Genomic DNA, 24,610 nt, shown 5'->3' on the forward strand with positions numbered 1-24,610 from the left:
CTGCAACATGTACCCTAGGCCAATGGGGTGAAGGAAGAGGACAACAAGGTGATGTTTTTTTGCTTGTTTGTGGGGAGACACTGCTCAGTTAAAGATGGTAGAACACAATGAAACACAAAAATTCACTGTCTTCAGAGGAGGAGTGAAATATTCAAGCCTTCCCCAAATATTGTAAAGCCTACACATTTAATGCTAGAGACCCAAGTCATCTTAATCTGTCTAGTGGCTTCCTACCTGTAAAAATCAGCACCACAAAAAGCACAGGTACTGAGAGTTTGACCTTCTACAACAGGAATTATACTGTGATTAAAGAATACTGGTTGAAGCAGCAAAGATGCCCAACTTTGACAGAGCTAAATCCTTTTTGATTCATGGTCTTAACAAGGCAAAAATAGAGTATGTCTCTTTCATTTAGGAGAAAACATTGGGTGAAGGCCTGGCAGCGTGACTGGCTTGGAACGTGCAATGGTCCCTGTCAGTTAGGACTTGAGAGTCATTCTGAGTCTCAATGAGGGAGAAACGTATTTTTATAGTTCTTGGTGGAAAGACAAAATCTTCCAGAAAAAGCAGAGATCCAAGGAACTACTTGAGTCCCAAGACAAGGAAAACTTGTAGGGAATTGAGCCTTGTGTAAGCTAGCATTTAAAGGCATGAGGTTAGCAAGTTTAAATCACACACCTTTAAATCCTAGTCTAGACAAGGGCCTTGGAGGCTCTGAAATAACTCAACTCTCTTGGCTTAGAAAAGAATCCACATGAGATCTTTTAAACATCTCTCAGACACTTCTAGGGTCAGCAGCTAAGATGTCAGTGTCAGCACATCCATGGAAGGGAAGCATGGATTTTTGTCAGGAACTTGATACTAAACACCTGGAACCTCTTTCAGCTGAGCATCTTTCCCCACGAAGATATGTGGAGACCTCAGGAAAATGATAGGAGAGCACAAGCTGTATTCTGGGGAGACTTTTATTCAGAGAACATATATGGAGGATATATTCCGAAACCAGTTTTCAAAAACTCCCATGTGCATGGGGAGTGGAAGAGAAAGGGACATTCTGGAAGCAGATCGTAGCAAGGTATTCTACCCTCCTACTCCCCATCAGAGAACTAATAAACAAAAGGGAAGCAAATTAACTGTCTGAAGGTATTCCCTAGCCTCGTGTGATTACGTAAAACCGACATGCATTGCATCTCTCGTAATGCTCTAAGGAAAAGCAACTGCTACAATTTAACATACAATAATTAGATACCACGTTTTGGAACCTTCTCAGAGGACATTAAAACAGCATACAAACTTGGATCTTTGCAATGTGCAACGTGTCACTTTAAATTCAAAGTCAGGGCAACTAAAGTTGCAACAGCAAAAACCAAATGACACTGAAGACATTTAACAGTTTATTAGCAAAATATGAGATCCAAACTCTGTTTAAAATGAAGTTAACTATTCTCTTGAGGTTTTTGGCATCGCTCCTACTGCCTACGCAGTTCAAACTTTACTTATCTCCAAGATTAAGCTTTGCATAGTGAAGCAAGGTAAAGTCTCAAATGAAATCTGAATGATTTCAATCTTAATGTAGAACATGAATAAAAAGCAGAGGCAGACAAAAGCATATCTCTGGGATAGAAGCAAAATTTCAAGCATAATAGAAGTACTGTTTGAGAAAAATTAGCATAAAACATTTTAAACTGTTACTTGTAATCAACTGTACAAACCCAAGGTTTGTAAACCTACCTCTGTGTTTTAGAGAGAAGTAGAATAGTGTGAAGTTGAGAAATTAGTTAAAAAGGCAGCATACAACAAATCAAAATCTGACCATTCAGGAAAGCAGATAGATACAGGTGCATATATTAGATTGAACCACTTCAGGCACTACCTCTGGATAGGTTTTCCAAAGGGACACTGCTAAGTACTTATAATAAAAAACAAAGCTACCCTCTTAGCTATTTGACAGAAGTGCTTTATTTAATGCTCCTTCTGTAGCATAATTACAAAAGTAGGTAAATGGATTGCCCCTGTTTTTCTAATGGAGCTTGAAGTTAGTGGGTTACTTCCTTATTTGTAAGCTTCGAAGGATTAAATCATCAGTATATGTTGGTGAACGTCTATTTCATCATACATGCAACCAAAGTATTTCCATAGATAACTGAAATATACAGATAGGCAAAGACAAATGCTGCTTGAGAACTAAGAGTCTGCTTTAAGGATATTTACTTTGTATACTTTGATGTAATGTTGACAACTTGTGTTTTAACATATATAAAGTTTTAATTTTTGAATATCAATATCTATCATTAAGAAAAATATTATCTGGGCACCCCATAATTTTGTACAACTGTGAAAATTTGAAATGACAAAATTGGGAAAAATGCTTAAAAATAAACATTTATATTACGGGTCAAAATTATAAAAAATGAAAATCAAATATTGCCAAGCCTATTTATTTGTACACCAGCTCAATGATGTCAGCATAAATCTGGTAATGTGACTCGTTAATTAACTTTGCTTCCCTGCTGGCTATGAAGAAAAGCAAAAGACACAGTCAGTCCTACAAAAGCTCTGGCTATTTTGACTTTAGATATTCAGTGTAAAAAAATTAAACTCAGCAGGAAGTTTCCCTGTCACAGACTTGAATTGTGTGGACAGATCAAATTTGGAGTTGTATACTATTTGACAATGTCCCTTTAAATAAAACCGCAGAGAGGACACTTATCAGAGGATTTAGTTAAGTTATATGACTAACTGGATATTAGACATATGAGAGGCACAAAGATTTGAATCATGCCAGGGTATCCCCCACCCACCCTCCCACTAAAATGCATTTAGTTCAATCATCTTACATAAGCTCCTGCCCCAGTGACTGTTCCTCCTACAATTAAGTAGTACACTAGGTTGTTGCCATCTTTCCCAGGAACACCTGTAGACGTTAGAGATCTAGATGGGGGTCTTAGATGATGACACTGCAAAACTGTAGGTGAAGACAGGCAACGAAAGAAAAGAGAAGGAAAGAGTACTGAATATTAATGAGGACACTTCATCAAACACCTCTTGGCGAAGCAGGGTTCGTTTTCAGTTACCTTTTTGGTCAAAAGAAGCGTGGCTAATACATATTTATCATTTTAGGACTTAAATACTATGAAAGCCTCTTCCCTTTCTTATGAGCATATTCATTTCAAAGTGGACATAACATCCTCTAACCAGAAAGGCTCTTCTCTGATGCGGTGTCTGCTTTCCTGTGTGCAGCTGGGGAAGGAGATGGGCATGTGTCTCTCTCAAGGAAGATCAATTCACACGCCGGGCTCACTTTTTAGTTGGATTCTGAGTTTTACTGAAGTTTTCCAGCAGGAAAGCAGACAAGCAGCTTACCCCCCAGGCCACATGCTTAGTCCATGGCTTTTCCACATTAGAACACGGGACTTACCGTTCCCAGCCCTTTGTTCTAACAACTTTTCCACAGAATTTCCTTGCTAGATAAGCCCTCCTAAAGGAGGACACAATATAACATGTGGTTCTACTCCCCAAGGAAGCTTTTCACATTCAGGAAGCTCCTGAGTGGCAGACTTATTTATTCTAAAATTTGATGGGGGGAATTATTTCTGACATTTCCCCACTTAGGTGCTCTACTTCCTGGCTGCAGCTCCATGACAGAGGTCAGATCACATTTGCCAGGCAGTTGGAGCTGGCATCTCTGAATTGGGGAGGAGGGTGGCAGGGCATACCTAAGAGCCAAAGGAATAGGTAACACACATTTCTCCCCCAAATTTAAAAAACATAAATAAAAAGTTCTATTTCTCAGGCTCCGCCTGTACGTGAAGAGTTTCGTTAAGGTAAAATCAGGGCAATAGCCACACTAAGTGTTTGACGTTTTAAATCAAGACTATCAGCTGTAGATAAAAATGTACACAATGCTTCCCTGTAAGAAACAGAACTTCAAAAGGGTAGATTCATATTCCTTAAAATGGAACCTCTCCATTACTAAACACTATTTGTGTCTTGAATTCACTCTGCCTTGGAACCTGATTTACCACCTCAGACTAGCTGAACCATTTTGCTCTTTTTCCATTACCTAAGGGGAGGTTAAAAGAGGTCTATAAATATCAGAGTTGGACAAATGCAGAACTTAAACTTTGAAACGAAAAAAGAAATTTGGCAAGCAATGGCCTGATTAAGTTTGTTGCTCAAAGGATAAACCATCAGAACTACGTGCTAATTATCACATACAAGATAACAGACAGAACTGTGGTTAATCACAGGATATAGAAAATAATGTTTTTCTAGTAAAGACAAAGGGTAACTGAAATGACAAGAGAAAATACTGGTTAATTTGCAGCCAGTTCCAGTTTGGACATTAGATTCCTAGGAATTTTTCTAAAGCGGGAAAGAACAGCAGAGATAAGAGGCAAAGGAGGCAAGAGAACGTAATCATTTAACAGGAGCTGTGTTGCAGCTTCTTTCATGAACTGCCTTTCTACTTACATATGCACCTGCTCCTAACGTTGATAAGCCCACAATAAGGACAAAAGCAGAACTATCGCCTTTGCCCCCAGGTGCACCAGAGCTAGCCATTTGTCTGCTCATCTGTAGTTTTAAGGGAACATTCCATCGCTGCAACAAGTTGCCTAAGGAACACAATTTTTTTTAAACAAAACACAAAGTATTGTCAATACATAGTAATGTTTTCAGGTATAGTAATTAACTGTATTATAAAGCCAAGTAAATCACCCATATTTGACTGACCCTAGTGACTTATTTTGTGCTAAAGCGAAACCACTACACTAAGTTTGAGATCCCACCTCCTCCCATTCAAACAGCAGAAAATGGAACTGCTACTATACTCAGTCTTCGGAATTGGTACTCAAACTCCCCTCACGGCCCCCAGTTATTGAATGCAGAACTGCCCCAGTAGCATGTTCACAGAAGAGGGATTTCCAGCACAATTTAGACCCTGTCCATACTGGGATCAAACTCTTAGCTGTACATGCTGGGGGTCAGCAGGGTTCCCCTGCAACCAGTGAGTAGTTCTGTGAACTTTGGAAGTCAAGCTCCCCCTCTCGCCCGCCCCAAGGTCTCCAAGAATTTATAGATGGTTCTAAGGCCTGGTCTACATGCCAAAGTTAGGCTGATGCAAGTCACCTTGTGTCAACTTATTTGTGCATGTGTCTACATTTAAATCAGTCTCCAGCCGACACCAGGGCCCCATTACAGTGACACAGTAAGACCACCTTCCGAACGGTGTTGAGCCATGGTTGAACTAAGGTTGATGGCACCGCGTGAACGATGTTGACCCTAACAGTCCTCCATCAGCTATCCCACAATTCCCCATTCCCTGTGACAGTGATTACAATTGTGACCAGGGTGAACTCCACTGAGCAGGGGTCAGAGACCAAAGCCACCCCCCTTAAAGTCCCCTGCATATTTCTGAAATGCCTTTTCCCGATGGCCCACCTTGGCAAGTACACCTAGCAGCTCACCCTTGCTGTATGCAGTTGCCCAACCAACCATGCTGGCTCCATGCGTCAGAAACTCTCCTGACTGGAGTACACGGGAGGTGTTGCAACTCCTGCGCCTATGGGGAGAAGAGGCTGTGCAAGCACTGCTATGGACCAGACACAGAATCGTGGATACCTGCAAAGAGAGGCACAGGGGCGTGCAGGCAAAGGGGTATGGCAGGGACTGCGTGAAAGCAAAGGAACTTTGCCAGGCGCACCACAAGGCCACAGAGGCCAACAATTGATTTGGTGTGGAGCCGCAGACCTGCCGCTTCTACAATGAGCTGCATGCCATACTTGGCAGAGGTCCCCGTAGCGTACCACAGACCACAATGGATACCTCAGAGGAGCCCGAGACAGAGCCCCCTGCCATGAACAGCAAGGAGGAAGACAGGAGTTAGGGGAGAGGCAGCTGGGGAGGAGCCTAGCCATGTCATGAGCCAGGACCTGCCTGACCTGTCTAGCCAGTCCTGCCAGCCAAACATGGATGAGCCTGCTGAAGGGGAAGGGACCTCAGGTAAGCACAGGCATGTATTTTTCCTTACAATGTTTAAATTTAAAGATGGCGCCCGGTCCATCCCCAAGTCAAGACAAAGGTATCAACTTTTCATTGTTCTACTCAGACTAGAAGAGTTAGTGGCACAACAGACAGAGGTAGAACTGGCATCTGCTTTTCATTGCCCTGTTGGGCTCGCTGGGGGGTAGGGTGAGCCATGCAGGGCAGTTTGGTTTTATGTACATAGGGGTGTCCCTCAATGAAACGTTCACGGAGATACTCTGCAATCCTCTGCCGAAGGTTTTAGGGATAGCTGCCTTATTTCTTCCTCAGTGGTAGGATGCTTTCCCGCACTGCTCTGCGATGAGTCCAGCTGGCACCACTGCAGTAAACAGGCTAACAGCCTACAGACCCAGGTGGCTTCAGGATGCCAGTAGCAGCTGCTCCCTCTGTGTCTTTGTTACGCTCTGCAGTGAGATACCAGCTAAAACCTCCACTGCCTGTGGAAAACAGGGCCAGTACTCAGTGCCACTGCTCCATGCTCCCACCCTTAGAATAGGGACTGAAATTTTATTGTTTCATGCAATAGAAATTCCTTTCCCTGGTCCCCCTTCCATCTTGCCCTGGATGGGCCATACTCACCATGCCTGGGGCTGGAGAGTGGAGCTGTGCCCAGGCGCTCCATAGCTGAAGTGTCAATAAGCATGTCTATTAAAAGTGTTTATGGGAATAAGGGAAAGGAGTTTTGAATCTTATCTTTCTCTTCCCCTAGTGGCTCTAAATCCTGTGGCACATCTGACTATTTTGTTATCAGCAGATTCTGGCATGGAGGCCTTAAGGGCTGCCCCCTCCACTCCTATAGAACACCTGACCCTGACAAGGAAGAGAAAGAAGACAACCAGGAAGGATAGGTCCAGCAAGATCCTGCAAGCCAGTGCTGCATCAGACTTATAAAAAGGGCTTGGAGGGCCAATGTAGAAGAAAGCAAGAGTGAACAGGAGAAAGGCACGAGAATCCCAGCAGGAAAAGGAGAGGGAAATGCACGAGGATGTAATCGGTCTACTCATGCAGCAAACCCAAATGCTGCAGATCCTGGTGAGCTACAAGTCCAGAAATCTGAGACTCCTGACCCTTTGCACTCCTTGGAGAACTCCAGCTCCCTACATACCATATGGAATCCTGGGCCTCATCCTTATCTCTACTACTCCATGCCAGGAGACAGCAAGGGAAACCACAACTTCACATACTCTAACCTGAGAGACCAACGCCTGGTATACATGTAGTCACAATCGACTACACGTGTGCATTCAAACGCGCAGAAATGTTTGTTGCTTTTCCAATCTTCAAGTTCCATTCCATTAATTTACAATTAACATTTGTATTGCCTTGCATGCTTTTTGCGCATTGATTTTTCCTGCGCTGTTGGTGCAATTCAATAAATTTCTGTTTTTTGAGAATGAGATTCTCTTTATTACTTCACACTGGACACAGAAAGCACACGGTACTTGTAAATGTACAGGATCACAGTGCACACACGTCCTAGCAAACAGCCAGTCTTATTTATAAACAGACAGCAGGTACCACCTAATTCCTAGCAGCACCCACAGCACACTCCAGAACAGCACCTTACTGCAGCTCTTTCAAAGCTACCCTCAATCACCAGCTCCATTCTCGGCTCTTGTGATGGCCCCTGTGTCTGGCTGTTCAAAGTCAGCAGACAGCCAGTCATGACAGCTTCCCCCCTTGGCCTCAAAGATCTGATGCAAGACACAACAGCCAACTATAACCATTGAGATATTTTTCTCAGTGAGATCTAATCTAGTGATTAAACACCACCAGCGTCCCTTCAATCCACCACAAGCATATTCAACAGTCATTCTGCACCTGCTGAGTCAGTAGCTGAGTCTTTCCTTAGAGGTCTTATGCGAGGTGGTCAGCATAAGCTTCATGAGCCAGGGGAGCAAAGAGCAGGCTGGGTCCCACAGAATCAATACTGGCATTTCAATATTGTCAATGGTAAGCTGCCAGCTGGGAAAGAAAGTCCCTGCTTGCAGCTTTCTGAGCAGTCCCGTGTTCTTAAAGATGCAAACATCATGCACCTTCACAGCCCAGCCCGCACTGGCATCACTGAAGCATCCCTGGTGACTGACCAATGCTTGTTTAACCATAGAAAAGGAACCCTTTCTGTTGATGTCTCTGTTGCAGGGTGGACTTGTGCTAAAACAGGGATACGTGTGTGGTCTTTTGCCCCACCGCAGTTTAGAAACCCCTCACTGCCTAGCAATCCACCATGTCCTGCACCCTGCAAAGAGTCACAGTCCTGAGTAGCAGGAGACGACTAATAGCCCTACACACTTAACTGACAATGGTTCCTACTCTGGATTTTCGAACTCCAAAATGATTTCCCACTCACTAGTAGCAATTCAGCATTCCAAGTTTCCAGAGTGAAATCACCACACTCTTCTCCACTGTCAATGCAGCTCTCATTCTGGTGTCCCTCTGCTGAAGGTCTGGGGACAGCTCAGCAAAGATATCCAGCATCTTTGGATACCTTTTACATCCAAAAGTTCTGCAGCCACTGCTCATCTTCCCAAACCTGCATTATGATGCGATCCCACCCACCAGTGCTCGTTTCTTGAGCCCAGAAGTGGTGCTCAGCTGTCTGCAGCTGCTCTTTGAACCCCACCAACAACCCTGAACTGTTTTTCGCTATATCCCTTAGTAAACTGTCCTTGAAGAAATCCTCGCGTCCCCCATTGTTGCGGTACTTCCTGTGGGTCTGTAACTACGGAAGAATTGTGCCTCCTGTATTTGCAACGTTCATGAGAAAAGCACAGAGCTCTGTGGGCTCCATGCTTCTGTCAGAGAGGGGAGACACTGAAAGTGCCATGCGGGTTGGTGGGATTTTTTTTAAAAAGGCACAACTATAGGCTATTATGGCATTATGGGATGGAGAAAGTTGCATGCTGGTAACTTGACCCCTAGCTCCCAAAGGTCCTATGTGACTCATTTCTACTCTATACACATTGCAAAAAGTTCTCAAAAGGCATTACACCGCTGACGGCGACATGCAACACACTTTGCAGTGACACAAGCACTCCTGGTGAGCACATACAGTGCAGATGCAAGCAGCCAAGCAAGCATTCGCACAAGCAATGGTGGTCATTGTACAAGAATGTACTTTGTGTCAACGACAGTTTGTAGCGTAGACATGTCCTGAGATGGGGATTGGAGTCCGAGACACAAGTCAAGAAGTTACTAGAACCCAACTAACAAAAAGGGCCTTGTCTACACCAGAACACTTTCCTATAGGGTCCTACCACTGACACCCCAAGTGGAGTCCAATCAGTGATATCAATAAACATGCTCATGTGAACTCTGCACCAACAGTCACTGGCATTTTAAGTATTGTCATGCTAATCTGCTCTGAAGGCTGCACTTAATGCAATGGGATCCTGGAGCCCTGCTTACCCTAGCTCCCAATGTTGCTACCATTGGTGGTAGCAATGATGAGAAATGTTCACAGAAACCCCCAGTGCAGAAACAGATGATGGTGATTAAACAGTTACAGCTTGCTACAGCAGGCTGGACAGAATCTCATGATGCTTTCCCTACAGTAGACTTGCATACTGCAAGCGAAGATCATCACAAATGAGAACTCTGACATGCTTTCTACAAACACTGATGCCAGATGCTGTGTATTACCCCAGATTAACGCCACATGAAAACCAATTCCAAAATAGAAGACAAAAAAGATACTGTCTAGAGTGAAGGGGGATTGTTACAGGGACTAAATGCCAATTGCCCTCATTCTAGTGATCCAAACAGCTCCAGTCCCATGTAAAGTGTCAGCAGGAACTTCCTTAATCTCAGAGGGGCAGCGTACAGCAGAGGGGCAAGGCATTTGTCTCCCTGACAGAGCAGTCCCTGTTAACTCAGGAAGTTTGCTGTTGTTGGTGCATGGGGGTGAGGGGAGAAACCAACTTGATTAACTCAGTCAACTCTCTCAACTTCAAAGAGAGAGCATCAGAATGTAATTACTCAGCATTGTGCATGGTGGACAAAGCCTGTATGGTGATCCCCTTCACCTCTCTGGTTTTCGGTTTGTGTCCCATAACATGCTGTTCTAGCACAATATTTCAATTGAAGTCAATGGGAGCCACAGGTGCCACACACCCCTGAAAATCCGGCCTCAGGTACCCTACACTGGACTTGCAACAACTGAGACTCCTAAAATCAGTGGCCACTTCTGGAAAATTTGGCTGCATCCAGAGAGGCCTAACTGCAACAGAGACAAGAGAGAAAAGGACACAGAAGAGGGTGTTTGGGAGGGTCAACCAACAGTTCTGTGAATTAAACATATCTATTATGTTTTATATTGAATTTGAAATATTACATGCAAAAAATGGTATTCACATCATACCACAGTTAAGATAACAAAACATTGGGAAACGCAAAAGTTAAACTTGGCCACATTACGCATACAGTATGTTTTCATAGTCTGTACTTCTAGGAACTTCGCTATTTCCCAAGAGAGAAAGACAATAGTACTTACATGCAACACAGCTGAGTAATGTTAGAATATTCAGATCACATCAGTGAATGCAGCAGTCAATTATGTATTGTTAATGCTGCATTAACACACTTCTTTCCCTTTAATTTTAAGCTTACAGAGCTTGCAAATTCTTTTAACCAGAGCTACTAGACTGGCAAAATCTCCAATCTGTGCAGACTTCACAAGCCGCACCATAAGCTTCTTGAATCAATCCGTGCATGTACCTAACTAGCTGTGAACTTGCGAACAATCCATGTCTCCTGAAGCGTGCACATGGAAATTTAATTTTCTCCTGTGAAAGCTTGGCTTAGGCAATTTTCGAACTGTCTATTTTAGTCAATCAAAACCAAGGTATTTTAAGTGTAGTACAGGCACTACTTCTCAAGGAGGACTGCGTCTATGCCAAGTTTAAATCTTCAGCCATTTTTCATACAGCTCTCTTTAAAAAAGGTGACTAGATTTTCTTAATACAGGGAAAAAGTATTTTTCAAGATCAACTGAAAGAATTTTGCTCCAATTTATGAAAAGGCCACTTTTAGGTAGAGATCAACATGTAAAACTTAGGAACAAAATAAGAATTGGCCATAAATTTGTAAGCATGAAAAATAGAGGAGTAGAAGGGAAACTTTTGCATAACAGTGACCCATATAAATATTAGCAACTTTCAAGGACGTGTGCTGCTAGATTCTCCAATGGCCTTCCAAGGTCATTGCTACACTCCTGTTTTACTTGGCTACCTATAGAGCCCTGTCGACACGACACACAGTGACTGTCTGAATAGGGCTTTGAAGAATTAAAATTAGCTGACAGGGTAGTCCAGGAAACATTTGTCAGCTATCTCAATTCTTCACCACCACATTCAAACACAGCAACAATCTGTAATGTGTACAAGGCCTAGAAGACCGCAGCATGTCTGATGTGCCTCAAGACTTGCTATGAGCACACTAATTCAGATTTCCCCAAAAGCTGCCACGCCAAGAACAGCCACAAGCGAGAATCTGCCTCTGCCAGAAGAGGAAAATCTAGGGTTAGAACAGTCAAGATTCATCACTACAAATATCCGAGGGACCCCTACCACTACCCACATTAGGTGTCTAATACCAGAGCACACAGCTCTTCCTTGTAGCTCCTGCCCTCCAGCTAATGAAGAAATCCACTTCAGAGCTCCCTGCTCCACTGTTGTTTCCATTACACTCACAGGGAGACCAAGATTCCTGACCAAGAAGTTCTCTAACACTAGAGCAAGGGAACATTCGAACAAACTGAAAGGTGCCAAACTCAAAATGGACAACAGAAACTATCTTTTCACATATCTACTGTGGAACCCACTGCCTCAGGATGTTGTTGAAGACAAGAGCTTATCAAGACTCAAAAAAGGACTGGACGTTTATAAAGATAACATCGTCTGAGAATAACAGTAAAAAAGAAAAAGTTTGGGAATTGATATCAAACCTCCTGCTTTGGGATTTAAACCAGATTTAATTATTAGTGCTTAGGATGAAGACATTCATGGGGAGCAGATTATCCCACACCTGCCTACTACATGGTTTCTTGCACCTTCCTTTGAACCATGAATACATGGTGCTGGCGACTGTTCGAGACAGGATACTGGACTAGATGGACCATGGATCTGACCCAGTCTGGCAAGTCCTATGTAGGAGCTCCCCTCCACAGTCTGCATTTATCCATGATGCAAGAAATTTGGAAAGCATCCTAAGGCGATCAGTTCCTACCTGGCCAGCCAATTCAAAGTCACACACAAGCTGTGTCTATACTAGAGAAATTTTCCAAAATTTCTTGCTGTAGCTACCATCAGTTCATCTCCACAAGAGTTAACACTGGGGCTCCTAACTTTGTTAACAGATCACCAGTGTTTTTAAATCGTCACCTGATCTTGTTCACAGCAGGTCTAACAACACTGTGCTGAAAGCAGTGGCAGCAGTCCATCTACACTAGGGCTCTCAGGATTGCAGAAAGGGGAGGACCTGAACCAGGGCTGGCAATCATGGAAAGCATTTGCAAAATTTAGGCAAAGCTTGAGACCAAAAGTTACCTCGTAATATTTACTCCCAAATAAGAAGGTTTGGAGTTTTTTTTCCAAAAGAGTTAAAGTTGAAAGCGTGCTTTAGAGTCCAGCTACTACCTAAAAAATACACCCTCTTCATAAAAACCCTACACCTTTAAACAATCTGGGAAGTTAACATTGAAGGGATCCACTGCCATACCTTCTCCATCATTCTGCCATCACTTACTATCTTACCTGATTTACACCAGTAAGTGTAAGTAGTTTTCTTTGGCTGCTAGGTCTATGTTGTTTATTCAATGGATAGTAAATATTTCAAAGTGTAGAGTCTCAGGTACATTGTTACATCCAAGTTCCGTATATTTTCTCAGTGTGATATATTGGTGGAACAGAGTGGAAACATGACTGATCTGTGGCATCATAAGACAGGCTGACTCTATGGCATTGAAGGTTTATGTAATTGTGGGTACAGCTTGCAAGTTTGTATTTTTAACTCCATTAACAATAACATGTAGCAACTAACAAATGCAAATTTTGTAGCAAGTAGTGTTGCACTGTCTCTCTGCTATACTACCATGGAAATGGAGTTTGAATAAGAAACAGGATTTTATGAACTCCTAGTCATTTGTCATTTTGACCTTTGCACAAACTTCACTAGTTTTAGAGGGACAGTTAAAGATGGTTGGGTGGTGTAAAACAGGCAGTGTGAGAGTGAGAGGTGAATCAGTAAAGTTCAGAATTTTTAATTTTCTGGTTTTTCTAACAGCGTCAAATTTTGGTCAAGATTTGTTTTTGGAGGAGTCCACTGGAACACACTTTCAACATTAACTTATTAAAACAAGCTTTGTTTGGGAATCTCCCTGATTTTAAATGCGTGCCAAGTTTAAATTGGGTTGGCATATAAAGCCCAGAGGAAGGCCCCCTTGTCCCCTCCTCATAGATCATAGCAAGCTCAAAGCAGGGCTTTGTCTCCTGCATGAGGGATACACAGGATAGCGAACAATGGAGGAGGGACAAGCTTTCGTGCACACGGAAACACTAATTTTTATGTCCAGAAAATTCAGTGTGGATAAAAGAACACTTGGCCTCTCTCTGTCCTTTCCAAGTGTCCTATAGCAACTTGCAACCCCCTCCCAGGGACTCCTCTATGGCCCCAAGTCCTCTGCACCATCTTTCCCCATTCTGCACCAGTCTGCTTTCTCCTACAGAGCCCCCTCCTAGCCCTTCATTCCAAGAAGCTAGGCAGAGTGTTTTTCCTCTAATTTGCCCCACACCCCCAAACCATGACTACCTTGGTTCCCTGTCAGCTCCCCCTGAACACTGCCCCACTGCATTTGCCACTAGTCTCATACCCATTCGCCCCACTCCATAACCCTCACCTCTGGCTCAACCCAGCAGCTGCAACAGTAAAGCCTGGAATCAGCTGCAAGCCAGTTTACAATTCTGTATGAATGTAGCTCAGGTTGTGACTGTGGGTCACAGGAAAAAAAAAAGGGAAAAACAAAGAAGAATCCCCCAACTCCTGCAGTCAGTACACAGCCTGGCCCATTGTGTGGGATTCAACATCATCAGACTTAGAGCAAAACAGCAAACCAGGATCATTTGCTTCAGTCAGGGGAAACACACACAAGTCTCCTATAAGAAACTGCAGAAGCAAGAGTCAGTTTCCCAGTTCCTCCTTGGTTCTAAGTCTCACTACAGGCCCAAGACCTTCCTGCGGCAGTTTCATTGTTGAGCTGAGAAGTAAGAAGAGAGCATCATTTTTCTTCTGCTCAGAGACTCTCCCCCAGCTTTCCATGACATCCTCTTTCATTTGCCAAAGTAAGTTATGCTGAATTTCATCCTCAATTGAAACTAAAGCCCCACTCTCCATCCCTGACAGTATTTCACACACTCAGGAATACTAAAGATTTTTATCTAGTCTGGAGCATCCACAAGGAGCACTAAGAGTTTTGTTAGGCAAGATCATTTACGATAAATGATTATAACGGAATCTGCGTCTTGCAATTTCAAAGTTTAAATAAAAACAGTAGCTCTTTTCTGTGGAACTAAGACACAACATACGTAAAAAGATGTTTTAGATAGGAAAACTCAAGTTTACCAGGCTACTGGCAGCAGCAGAATATCACAAGTGGATTGGTTGTGGCACATGGAATGCAGGACTATAACCAGCTGACTATATTTGCTTCCATTTCCCTTCATTATCATCAAAGAAAACTTCATATCCTTTGCATTGTAAGGCTAGTCTTGAAACCTCTGCTACACCTTTTCCACTTAGAGAGTTCTCCAGTTTACATCCTTGCAGTAAGAGTCAAACTTCAAGACGGGAAAGTGAGACGGCAACACTGCATAGTTCTTATCTCATGTCATGCACCCCAGGAAGGAAGAGAAGGAGGGTGTGCGTGGAGGGGAAATAAGAAAGAAAGCTGAAAGTTCAAATCTGTCACCCTGTAGAGGAGGAATGGGTGGAAAAGGCAACAAGATTCTAAAAGAATTATAGATTTATTATTTCAGTAGCTGTTAGAAAACATGTTCACTCTCCAATGAAAAGATAATTAACAAGATTCTCTGGGCTATTAATTTGGCAGTGCTCAGGAACTACAATAGGCCATTCATCTTAATCGATGACCTGAGAGGAGCAGGGCAAATCTCTTCCACCAAAAGATATGCTGGAAGAGAAAGAATACGCCACATCCTTAAAGGTTAACTTCTGATGTCAAAAGTAAATGGAGAACACAAGGACAGATAGTGTAAAATAACCTGCTTCCATGCAAGGATCTGCCATAAAAAATTTGCTTGTATTTTCATTTCACTGCTCATGCAGAGCTCTCCGAATACTTTAAAAGTCCAAAAAACAAACAAACAAACCAATAAAAAACAAGAGAAGATGAATTCAGGAGATCTCTAAGCACCAAGGTCCAAAGGCATGGACATTGCTTAAAAATGAACTATGAAGCATAAAGTCTCCTTTATTATGTTCAAACACAGATGCAAAACCTCTCCCCCCATCCTAGAACAGTTTTCATATTTGAAACATCAGATTCTCCCTTCTTCTTAAAGGGCTCTGGAAAGATCATTGGAGGACCAGATTATTGACATCAAGCAGGGATGGGAAGACAAGAGAGAATGCCGATTCTTAGACCACGAACAGTAGTCTTAGGTTGTCAGTTTCCAGTCTGAGAATCAGCATTCCTTCCCCATTTCATTTTGGATGGGGAGCTGAAGCTCAGGTTATAGCTTTGTGTGACATCAGTAACATCCTCCTCCAAGGAGCTTTTCCAGAAACTGCCAACAAAGAAGAAAATGAGGAGCAGATATTCCCAATATGAAAGACAGACAAGCAGAACAAAGTTTGAGATCCTCTTCAAGCCCTTCTATCAAAAGAGGTGTAGAAAGCAAATGCACACTGTGTGTGTTACTTCGTAGTTCATTTTTCAGGAAATAGCACTCTCCCCTCTCAATCCTGAAGATTAAGATGGCCTTCCTACAACACAGGATTAGATTAATGGGATGGGAAGCTGCACAGGGGACTTCATTCACTGATCTCATGCTCTGAAAGCTCAAAATGACATCCTTAAACAGCCCTCACACTGAGATGTCACAACCTCAAGGACAATAAACATGGTAGTTTTAAGAATCCATTTAATGGTGCCATGGAAGCTGTCTCTCACTACCCACATTCTGATGCAAAAGATCACAGAAGTGGGTAAAAAGCAACACAGCTAAGAACCTCTAACATTTACCATTAAACCCTACTGGTTTTATTTCTGTTCTAGACTCAAAGCTGTTTGAGGACTCACTCTCATCCTGTCTCTCTTCCATTATGAGGTACTCAACTCGAAAGTCATTCAGCAGGCAATGTAGCAAGGAGCTCTAGCAGACTGTCACTTCACACCTAGAATACTTCTTGGAATTCAGAGGCCCAACTCCTTCTAGTCATCATCCTGAGCCCTGCTGGCTTACAGCAATGAGATCAGGTTCCAGGAAGGGGTAAGAACACAAGAATTGCCATTCAGTCAAACCAATGGTCCACCTAGCCCAGTATCTTGTCTCAGACAGTGGCCAGGACCAGAGTTTTCAAAGGGAGTGCACAGAACAAGGCAGGTGGATTGAACCAACCCCACTTCCCCTCCCGGCTTCTGACAGTCAGGAGTGCAGATGTCTGGAGCACGGGTTACATCCCTGACCATCCTGGTTACTAGCCACTGATGGACCCACCCTCCATGAACTGATCTACCCCCTTGGCTGCCTCTGCTTAACCCATTCTGCCTTGGTGCCCCGCAGCCGCCTTGCTGAGGTGGCAGCGCTCAGAGCACGCCAGGCAGACACCGGTTCCTCCCCACCCACCGTCCGGCTTTCACACGCCCCCTTCCCCAGAGGCCCCAGGCAGCTCCCGAAGCCCTGGCTCCCTGCGTAGCGCCGGGCTGTACTTCTCAGCAGCGGCCCCAAACCAGGCACGGGCGGGGTTCGGCTCCCCAGGGCGCGGGGCTGGAGGCACTGGCAGCGCCCTGCTCCCGCCAGCAGCGGGGATCCGCGCCGGAGCCGCTGCGGGGCGGGATCTGGCCCGGGGGCTCCCCGCGAGGATCGCCACCACGCCCGGGTAAGCGGGCGTCGGGGCGGCCGGGAACGGGGGTCGTTCACCCCGACCCACCTGCCGCCGCCCGGCCTCGCGGCCTCGGGCTCAGAGAGCGCAGGCTCCGCGCCAGCTTCTCCGCCACGGCGGCTACTCGGCAGCGGAACATGGCTGCAGCGTGCCCCGGCCACCGCTCCGCTTTGCTCTGACCCCGGCCCGCCCTCAGCGCATGCGCCGCCCGCAACGCCGCTCCCCGATTGGGTGATCCCTCCACGCACGCGCAGTGCGCAATGGTCCGCCAGGGGAGCCTTCTCGCGTCGCGTCACTCACCTCTCGCGAGCGGGCCGGGCTGCGAAGTGTCGCTCGTGCCCCCGTCTCTATAGTGCGTCCGCCGGGTCTGACCATGCGGTGGTTACCGGCGCGCTGCCTTCTCCGCCCACCGCGGCGGCCGCTCGCGGCCCCTCCCCGGCGGCGAAGCTCCGGGCCCGGCCGCCGCTGGCTTCTCACCACCCCGATCTTCTACGTGAACGGGCCGCCGCACATCGGGCACCTCTACTCGGCGCTGCTGGCCGACGCCTTGCACCGACATCGGGGCCTGCTGCGGCCGGGCCCGGGCCGCCTCGCCACCGGTGAGCGGAGGGGTCGGCGCTCGGTGGGGTGAGCGGGGGCGGGTTAGGGGCGGCCCCGGGCCGGGAGCAGGACCTGGCAACTCTGCGTCCCCGCCGGCCCGGAGCGCTCGCCGGGCAGGGGCCGGGGGGGCGGGCCGCGCTCGCCGGGGAGCCCCCCACTCAGCTGCCCCGCTTGGCTGTTCCAGGGACTGACGAGCACGGGCTGAAGATCCAGCAGGCGGCGGCAGCGGCCGGGACGTCTCCCCCGGAGCTCTGCGCGCAGGTGTCCGGCCTGTTTCGCGACCTCTTCTGCCGGGCTGCCGTCTCCTTCACCGACTTCATCCGCACCACGGAGCCGCGCCACCGCCGGGCGGTGCAGTGCTTCTGGGCGGCGCTGCAGGACCGCGGGCTGCTCTACAAGGACTTTTACGAGGGCTGGTACTGCACCCCGGACGAGTGCTTCCTGACCCAGGCCCAGATCACCGAGCGCCCCGACGCCCAGGGCCGCCCCTGCAAGGTCTCGCTGGAGAGCGGCCATCAGGTACAGCGGTGCGCTGCGCTGCCTTCCTGCCTGCCCTCCTCTTGGCATGGCCCGATGCTTCCCTGCCTCGCTGGCCAGAGCAGGTGGGCAGGTACTTTCTTCTCACCCGGGCCTAGGCCCTGTGCTCCCGTAAGGGATGCTCAGCAGACCGCCTGCTTAAGAGAAATAATAGCAGTTCTATAGTTAATGTAGCAAGACAGAAGCTTGAAGTTTCAAATCTCTCTAGAATTTTCTTGTATAGTTAGATCAGCTTGAAATGTGGTGTGCCTGTTCCTGGGCTGGAGCAGAGTTAGCCGTCTGAATTTGCACTCATTTAGTCAAAGGGTTCTGGAGATATAGAATACTATAAAAGGAGATGGTTTTAAAACCTCAACCTTCTTATACCAATTTCTGGGCACAAATGGAGACAAAAACAGAGGGCAATAGCCACATCAATCCCATGTCCCTTCCCTGCGTGTGTTGAGAGCTAGCATTCAGCACCAAGAAAAACCTCCTATATGTAAAAATTAGGGCTGTCAAACAATTTTAAAAAATTGTAATTAATTACTAGATTTAAAAAATAGTCATGCTTAATCTCAATTTTGATCACACTGTTAAATTTAAATTGGTATTCTATTACTGTTATAAATTTTTGAATTTTTTCTACATTTTCAAATATATTTCTTTCAAGTACAACACAGAATACAAAGTGTACAGTGCTCACTTTATATTATTTTTTATTACAGATACACCTCTTCCCCGATATAACGTGACCTGATATAACGCAGGTTCACACACAACGCGGAAAAGCTCCGACACGCTGCCCTGAGCAGCGTGTTAAGGGTGCCGGGCTGGGCTGGGGCCGAGGGGTTGGATAAGGGGCAGAGGGTCTCGGGGGCGGTCAGGGGCTTCCCCCCCCCCCCCCGGGTCTGGGAGGCAGGAGCTGTGTGGGGGGGTGCTTTTGGGGGCCCTACAGTCCCAGAGTGGCCCTAGGGATTAGCGGGGGGCTGGGAAAGGTCCCGCACTCACTTGCAGCGGGAAGCGGAGCACCGCGGCTGGGAGCTGGTGGAGTGGAGCAGGCTGGGGCCGGGCTGCTCCGCTTCCACTGCTGCTGGTGAGTGCGGGGGGGATCCCTTCCCCCAAGTCCCCTCCCTTGAGCAACATGGCTGGGGCCGAGGTGAGGGAAGCGGAGCGGGCTGGGCCCTGTTGTTCCACTTCCCACTGCAGGTGAGTACGGGGGGGCGTCCTTTCCCCAATCTCCCCGTACTCACCAGTGGCGGGAAGCGGAGCGCCACAGCTTGGAGGTGGCAGAGTGGAGCGGGCTGGGGCCACGTCGCTCTGCTTCCCACCACAGGTGAGTGCGGGGGGACGTGCTTTCCCCAACCTTCCCTTCCCAATCTGTGGCGGGAAGTGGAGCAGCCCAGCCCCAGCCCGCTCTTCTCTGCCAGCTCCCAGCTGTGGCACTCCCCCACTCACTTGTGGCGGGAAGCGGACCTTTCCCCAACCCCACCCCCAGTGACACTGCTCAGGCTGGGGCAAGGAAAACGGAGCGGGCTGGGGCTGTGTTGCTCCGCTTCCCGTCACTGCCGGTGAATGCCTGTCAGGGGGCAAGCGGTGTAGATAGGGGTCGGAGCAGTCAGGGGACAGGGAGTAAGGGGGTTGGGTAGAGGGTGGGGTCCTGGGGGTGATTAGGGACAGGGGTCTCTGGAGGGGGCGGTCAGGGAACAAGGAACAGGGATGCCAAAGCAAGTTCGATATAACACGGTCTCACCTATAACGCAGTGAGATTTTTTTTTGTCTCCCAAGGACCGCGTTGTATCTGGGTAGAGGTGTATTTACACTATAAAAACAAAAGAAGTAGGCTTTTTTCAGTTCACCTCATACAAGTATGGTAGTGCAATCTCTTTATTGTGAAAATGCAACTTACAAATGTAGAATTATAGAGCCTACAAGTCGAAGCACGAAGGGGCTCACGAATGTTTAACATATCTGGCACATAAATACCTTGCCAATGCCAGCTACAACAGTGCCAGGTGAACAAGTGACATAAGAAGCAGACAGCATTATCTCCCATAATGTTTACCTTTGCGATTGGCTGAACAAGAAGTAGGACTGAGTGGACTTGTAGGCTCTAAAGTTTTACATTGTTTTGTTTTAGAGTGCAGTTATGTTAAAAAAAAAAAAAAATTCTGCATTTGTCTGGCAGATGTTGGCACATCAGCTGGATGTGAGCTCCTGGTCCGATGCCCTGGCTAAAATGTTTAACATGATCCTTGAGGGCGTAAGCCAGAACATCCAGTAGCAGTATAGAGGTGGTATGACCTCTGTATACCACATTAGTAAGACCATTACTGAGTACTCTGTCCAGTTCGGTGTCCACTCTTGAAAAAGGATGTTGGAAAATCAAAAAAGTTCAGAAAAGAGCTACAAGAGTGAAGCAAAGTCTGGAAACCTGCTTTACAATGAAAGACTTTATGTGGGGAGAATAGTTAATAACAGTGAGGATAATTAACTATTGGACGAATTTATTAAGGGTTGTGGCAATTTTTGAATCAAGATTGGATGTTTTTCTAAAAGATTTGCTCTGGTTCAAATAGGAATTATTTGGGGGCAGTTCTCTGGCCTGTGCTATACAGGAACTCAGCCTGAATGATCACAAAGGTCCCTTCTGGCTTTTGAATCTATGAATGTTTCTGATAACAGAGGGCTTGTTAATACAGCAGGCAAAGGAGAGGCTGGAAATTGAAATCAGGCAAACTCAACCTGGCAATAAGATACAAGTGTTTAACAATGAGGGACAATTTACCTAGGGACGTGGTAGATTCTTCATCACTTGAAATCAAGATTATATGTATTCCTCAGAGATGTGTTCTGGCTCAGTCAAATAATTGGGCTTACTGCAGGAATCACTGGGTAAGATTCTCTGGCCTCTTGTTATGCAGGAAGCCAGACTAGATTATTATGATAATCTCTCTTGCCTTTAACATCTATGAATTCCCAGTTTGGCCAGACAGTTCCTGAGTTCACTGATCAAATCAGTCTGCAGCGTATATACCATTTTAACTAAAGTGAAATTTCAAATTAATTCAGTTAAATAAGTGAAAAAGGTGTTGTGGACACTCTTGTATCAGTCAGGTGTATATCAATTTATCTTCAGTGGATTAGGAAAAGATTTAAACTAAATTGAAGTAAAATACTCTTAAACCAAAGTAAAAGTGTCTACAGGGGGTTTTGAACCCATTCCAGTAAATGGTCTTAAAAACGAATTTAAATTAAACCAGTGCAACTTTTGTGTGTTGTCTGGGAAGTTTCATTTCCTGGTTTTCTAATGCTTGCCTGGGGGAGGGAGAGGTGCAGTCCTTGTAGTAGAGATGTATGGGGACCATAGCTCTGCATTTCCTGGTTTTCCAAGGTTTGAATTTTGAGAATTAAGCTCTTGTGCGGTGGGAGGGCCAAAAGGGCACCAAGCACGGTTGGATGTCTAAAACCATAACTCCATGTTAACAAACGTATGGGTGTCACTTGTAGAACTTAGTGAAGGGTATTGGTTGTAATTCATTTTTCTCTCACGCTCTCAGGTGCACTGGACCAAAGAGGAGAATTACATGTTCAAGCTGTCTGAATTTCAAGAGCCGTTACAGAAGTGGCTCCAGGGAAATCGGCACGTAATCTCCCCAGAGCCCTTCTACCAGGTGGTGCGCCGATGGCTGGAAGAGGACTTGCCAGACCTGTCTGTCTCCCGTGAGAGAAGCCGATTACAGTGGGGTATCCCTGTCCCTGGTGATTCAACACAAACCATTTATGTGTGGGTAGATGCCTTGGTGAACTATCTGACCGTAGCGGGTTACCCTGATGCACACCATGCCTGGTGGCCAACTGCTCACCATGTTGTTGGCAAGGACATCCTCAAGTTCCATGCCATCTACTGGCCAGCATTACTCATGGCTGTGGGGCTTGATCCTCCAGAGCAGATCTGTGTGCACTCCCATTGGACAGTCCATGGGCAAAAGATGTCGAAAAGCCTGGGCAATGTGGTGGATCCAGTGGCATGTTTCAAGCAGTACACGGTGGATGGCTTTAGGTACTTCCTGCTAAGGCAAGGTGTCCCTGAGCGAGACTGTGACTATTACGAGGAGAAAGTTATTAAGCTGGTGAATTCTGAGCTGGCAGATGCGCTTGGGGGGCTTCTCAACCGCTGTACAGCCTCTAGCATCAACCCCAGTGGGATTTACCCACATTTCTCAGAGTCTTGCTTTCGAAAGGGCTCTGACCACATGGATGTGGAAGCCTCAGGTAGGGCTTTGGCTGAGGACTACGAGCTGATAGCATCAGTTGATCACCTGCCTCTCCAGGTGACTGATTATTTTGAACACTTCCAAATATACAAGGCTTTAGAATCCATTGTTGCGTGTGTAAGGCAGACCAATGGCTTCTTCCAGAGACACGCACCCTGGAAGCTGTGCCGAGACAACCCTGCAGAGAAGTGCTGGCTTGACACAGTCCTTCATGTGACTCTGGAATGTCTGCGGATTTACGGGATTCTGCTGCAGCCAGTGATTCCAGCCACCGCGGACAAGTTACTTTCCAGGCTGGCTGTTAAGCCTGAGGAAAGGACTTTCACAGACTTGACCTTTCTGCCTCGCTACCATGGAAAGCCGAGTCCCTTTGAAGGAAGAAGACTTGGCCCTGACATGGGGACCTTATTTCCTAGGCTGGAAACACCAGGAAGGCGTTGGATGGAAACCAAAGGCCTTAGACCTTGACAAATGACTGCTGTGAATAAAACCTCCAGGGACACACCGAACATCTGTGTCTGTTTAAGTATGTTTTTAAAAAATGTTAACAGTTCCTTGGATCAGGCATCAGCTGGGTGGGTCTCGTGCACCCTCCTCCTGGCTGGGATGCCCTTGCCAGAGCAGGAGGCCTGAATACCTCATTGTGATAGAACCCCAGAAGCGTGAGCCAGGCCTCTTGTCTTTTGTGCGGTTTTGAGTGGAGCGTTCTCTGATGGTGTTGCTGGTAAATATCCTCAGCCGCTCTGCTGAGCGGGTGGGACATGAGAAGGGATTAGGATAATGCCTGACTCTTTTTTAAAAGGGTAGATCTTTGTTGCTGGCCCTTTCTAAATAATATTTGGGCTCTGAAAAGTTAACCCCACCCCCATCTCTTACCCAGTTAGTTTCCTTTTCCATCCTGTCTGCCTCTCTCATTGACGTGAGGAGTTGGGTGGTCATTCTACTAATAACATCTGGGCAAGAGCACAGCAGCCTGTCCCCCAGAATGGCCTCTCCTCTTCTGGGGTGAGACCCCTCCCAGCTAGCATCTCTATGCAGAGAGGACCCAGAGCCCTCAGGGGCACTCAAACCTGCTGGCTGACTTAGCAGGGTAGGGGGTGTGAGAGAGAGAGTTGAAGTGAGAAGGGCAGGGGCTGATGACAGGGCATTGAGGGGTACTGGGGTTGCTGCCAAACCCTGTAGCCAGCTGTTCTGCACAGGGCTTTGGATGCCAAGGCCCTTGTGCTGGGCTCAGTGCCAAGGCTGGTGCCTTTGCCTGCTGGCATCAATGGCAGCAGTGATAGCTGCTAGAGCGCTCTGCTAATGGCTGTAGAATGTTAGCTTCTTTTGTCCTCGGGATACAATGGCCCCTACATGTTGTGTTTAGCAGCTTCGTCCTCCCGAGGCATTGGGGGTTGCGGCTAGCTTGTTACAGATGGAGGGGAGGGCAGATGGGCTGGAGTGCATGCAGTGTCGATTTCCTGCTGAGTCTGACCAATTGACCCACAGAGCTGTGGGATGTTATGCTGTGGGAAGGATGCAGGAAGGTACCACCATCGTACAGCTAATGAAATTGTACTCTGGGGCAATTGCTCATCTGTCCAGAGGTCATGTGCAGGCAGAACGTTAGTCTGTCACTGCTGCTGTTCAGTCTGGACATGGGGCTGCTAGGAGGATTGGAGGAAGCCTGGTTTCCAGTGTTACGCTCTGTAGCCTTGGCCAGGCTGCAGTTGTAACTTGAGTCTGTAACCAGTTAATGGCTACTGGCTGTCAACAGGGCCAGTCTCCAGTTCTGTTAATACTGTCAGTAACCCTGGCAGCTGAGTCAGTGGCCGCAGCCAGAGGCCTAGATTGCACATGGTTGCCTCTGCTCACAGTCCTGTGGTCAGATCGTGGTTCCTACCTAACCAGCTTGGTCGCTGTCCTTCCTCTCAGGACAGCCCAGTGTACATTCCTTCATGTGTCTCCCACTGGAGCAATATGGGCCTGGCCCTGATTTTGCGAGGATGCACAGATACAAACATCAGGCAGTGTGGCAAGTGCAGTTGCTCAGACAAGCAACAGGCTCATGTTGT

At 46.6% G+C, this 24,610-nt stretch overlaps 2 protein-coding genes across 9 annotated transcripts in view; one reads left to right on the forward strand and one right to left on the reverse strand.

The window, feature by feature from the left end:
- The window catches only part of AIFM1 (apoptosis inducing factor mitochondria associated 1), a 38,675-nt gene extending 21,156 nt beyond the window's left edge, over positions 1 to 17,519 (reverse strand). For 3 of the 8 annotated variants that reach the window (XM_077825894.1, XM_077825892.1, XM_077825891.1), the window contains exons 1-2: positions 17,212 to 17,334; positions 4,474 to 4,616 (exon numbers count right to left, since the gene is read on the reverse strand). In XM_077825894.1, the coding sequence (XP_077682020.1) occupies positions 4,474 to 4,616; positions 17,212 to 17,302 (234 nt within the window). In that variant the 5' untranslated portion in view covers positions 17,303 to 17,334. Of the gene's footprint in view, positions 1 to 2,837; positions 2,966 to 4,473; positions 4,617 to 17,211; positions 17,335 to 17,463 lie in introns of those variants that run through there. The other 5 variants (XM_077825895.1, XM_077825893.1, XM_077825896.1 and 2 more) reach the window with 4 other exon arrangements.
- MARS2 (methionyl-tRNA synthetase 2, mitochondrial) lies at positions 17,424 to 23,065 on the forward strand. The gene is given in 4 exon segments (XM_077825899.1): positions 17,424 to 17,505; positions 17,508 to 17,762; positions 17,948 to 18,282; positions 21,840 to 23,065. Coding segments are annotated over 4 exon segments (1,857 nt in total). The 3' UTR covers positions 23,025 to 23,065.
- Positions 23,066 to 24,610: the final 1,545 nt, after the last annotated feature.

This window comes from Eretmochelys imbricata, chromosome 9 (assembly GCF_965152235.1).
Source record: "Eretmochelys imbricata isolate rEreImb1 chromosome 9, rEreImb1.hap1, whole genome shotgun sequence".
Classification (NCBI taxonomy): Eukaryota; Metazoa; Chordata; order Testudines; family Cheloniidae; genus Eretmochelys; species Eretmochelys imbricata.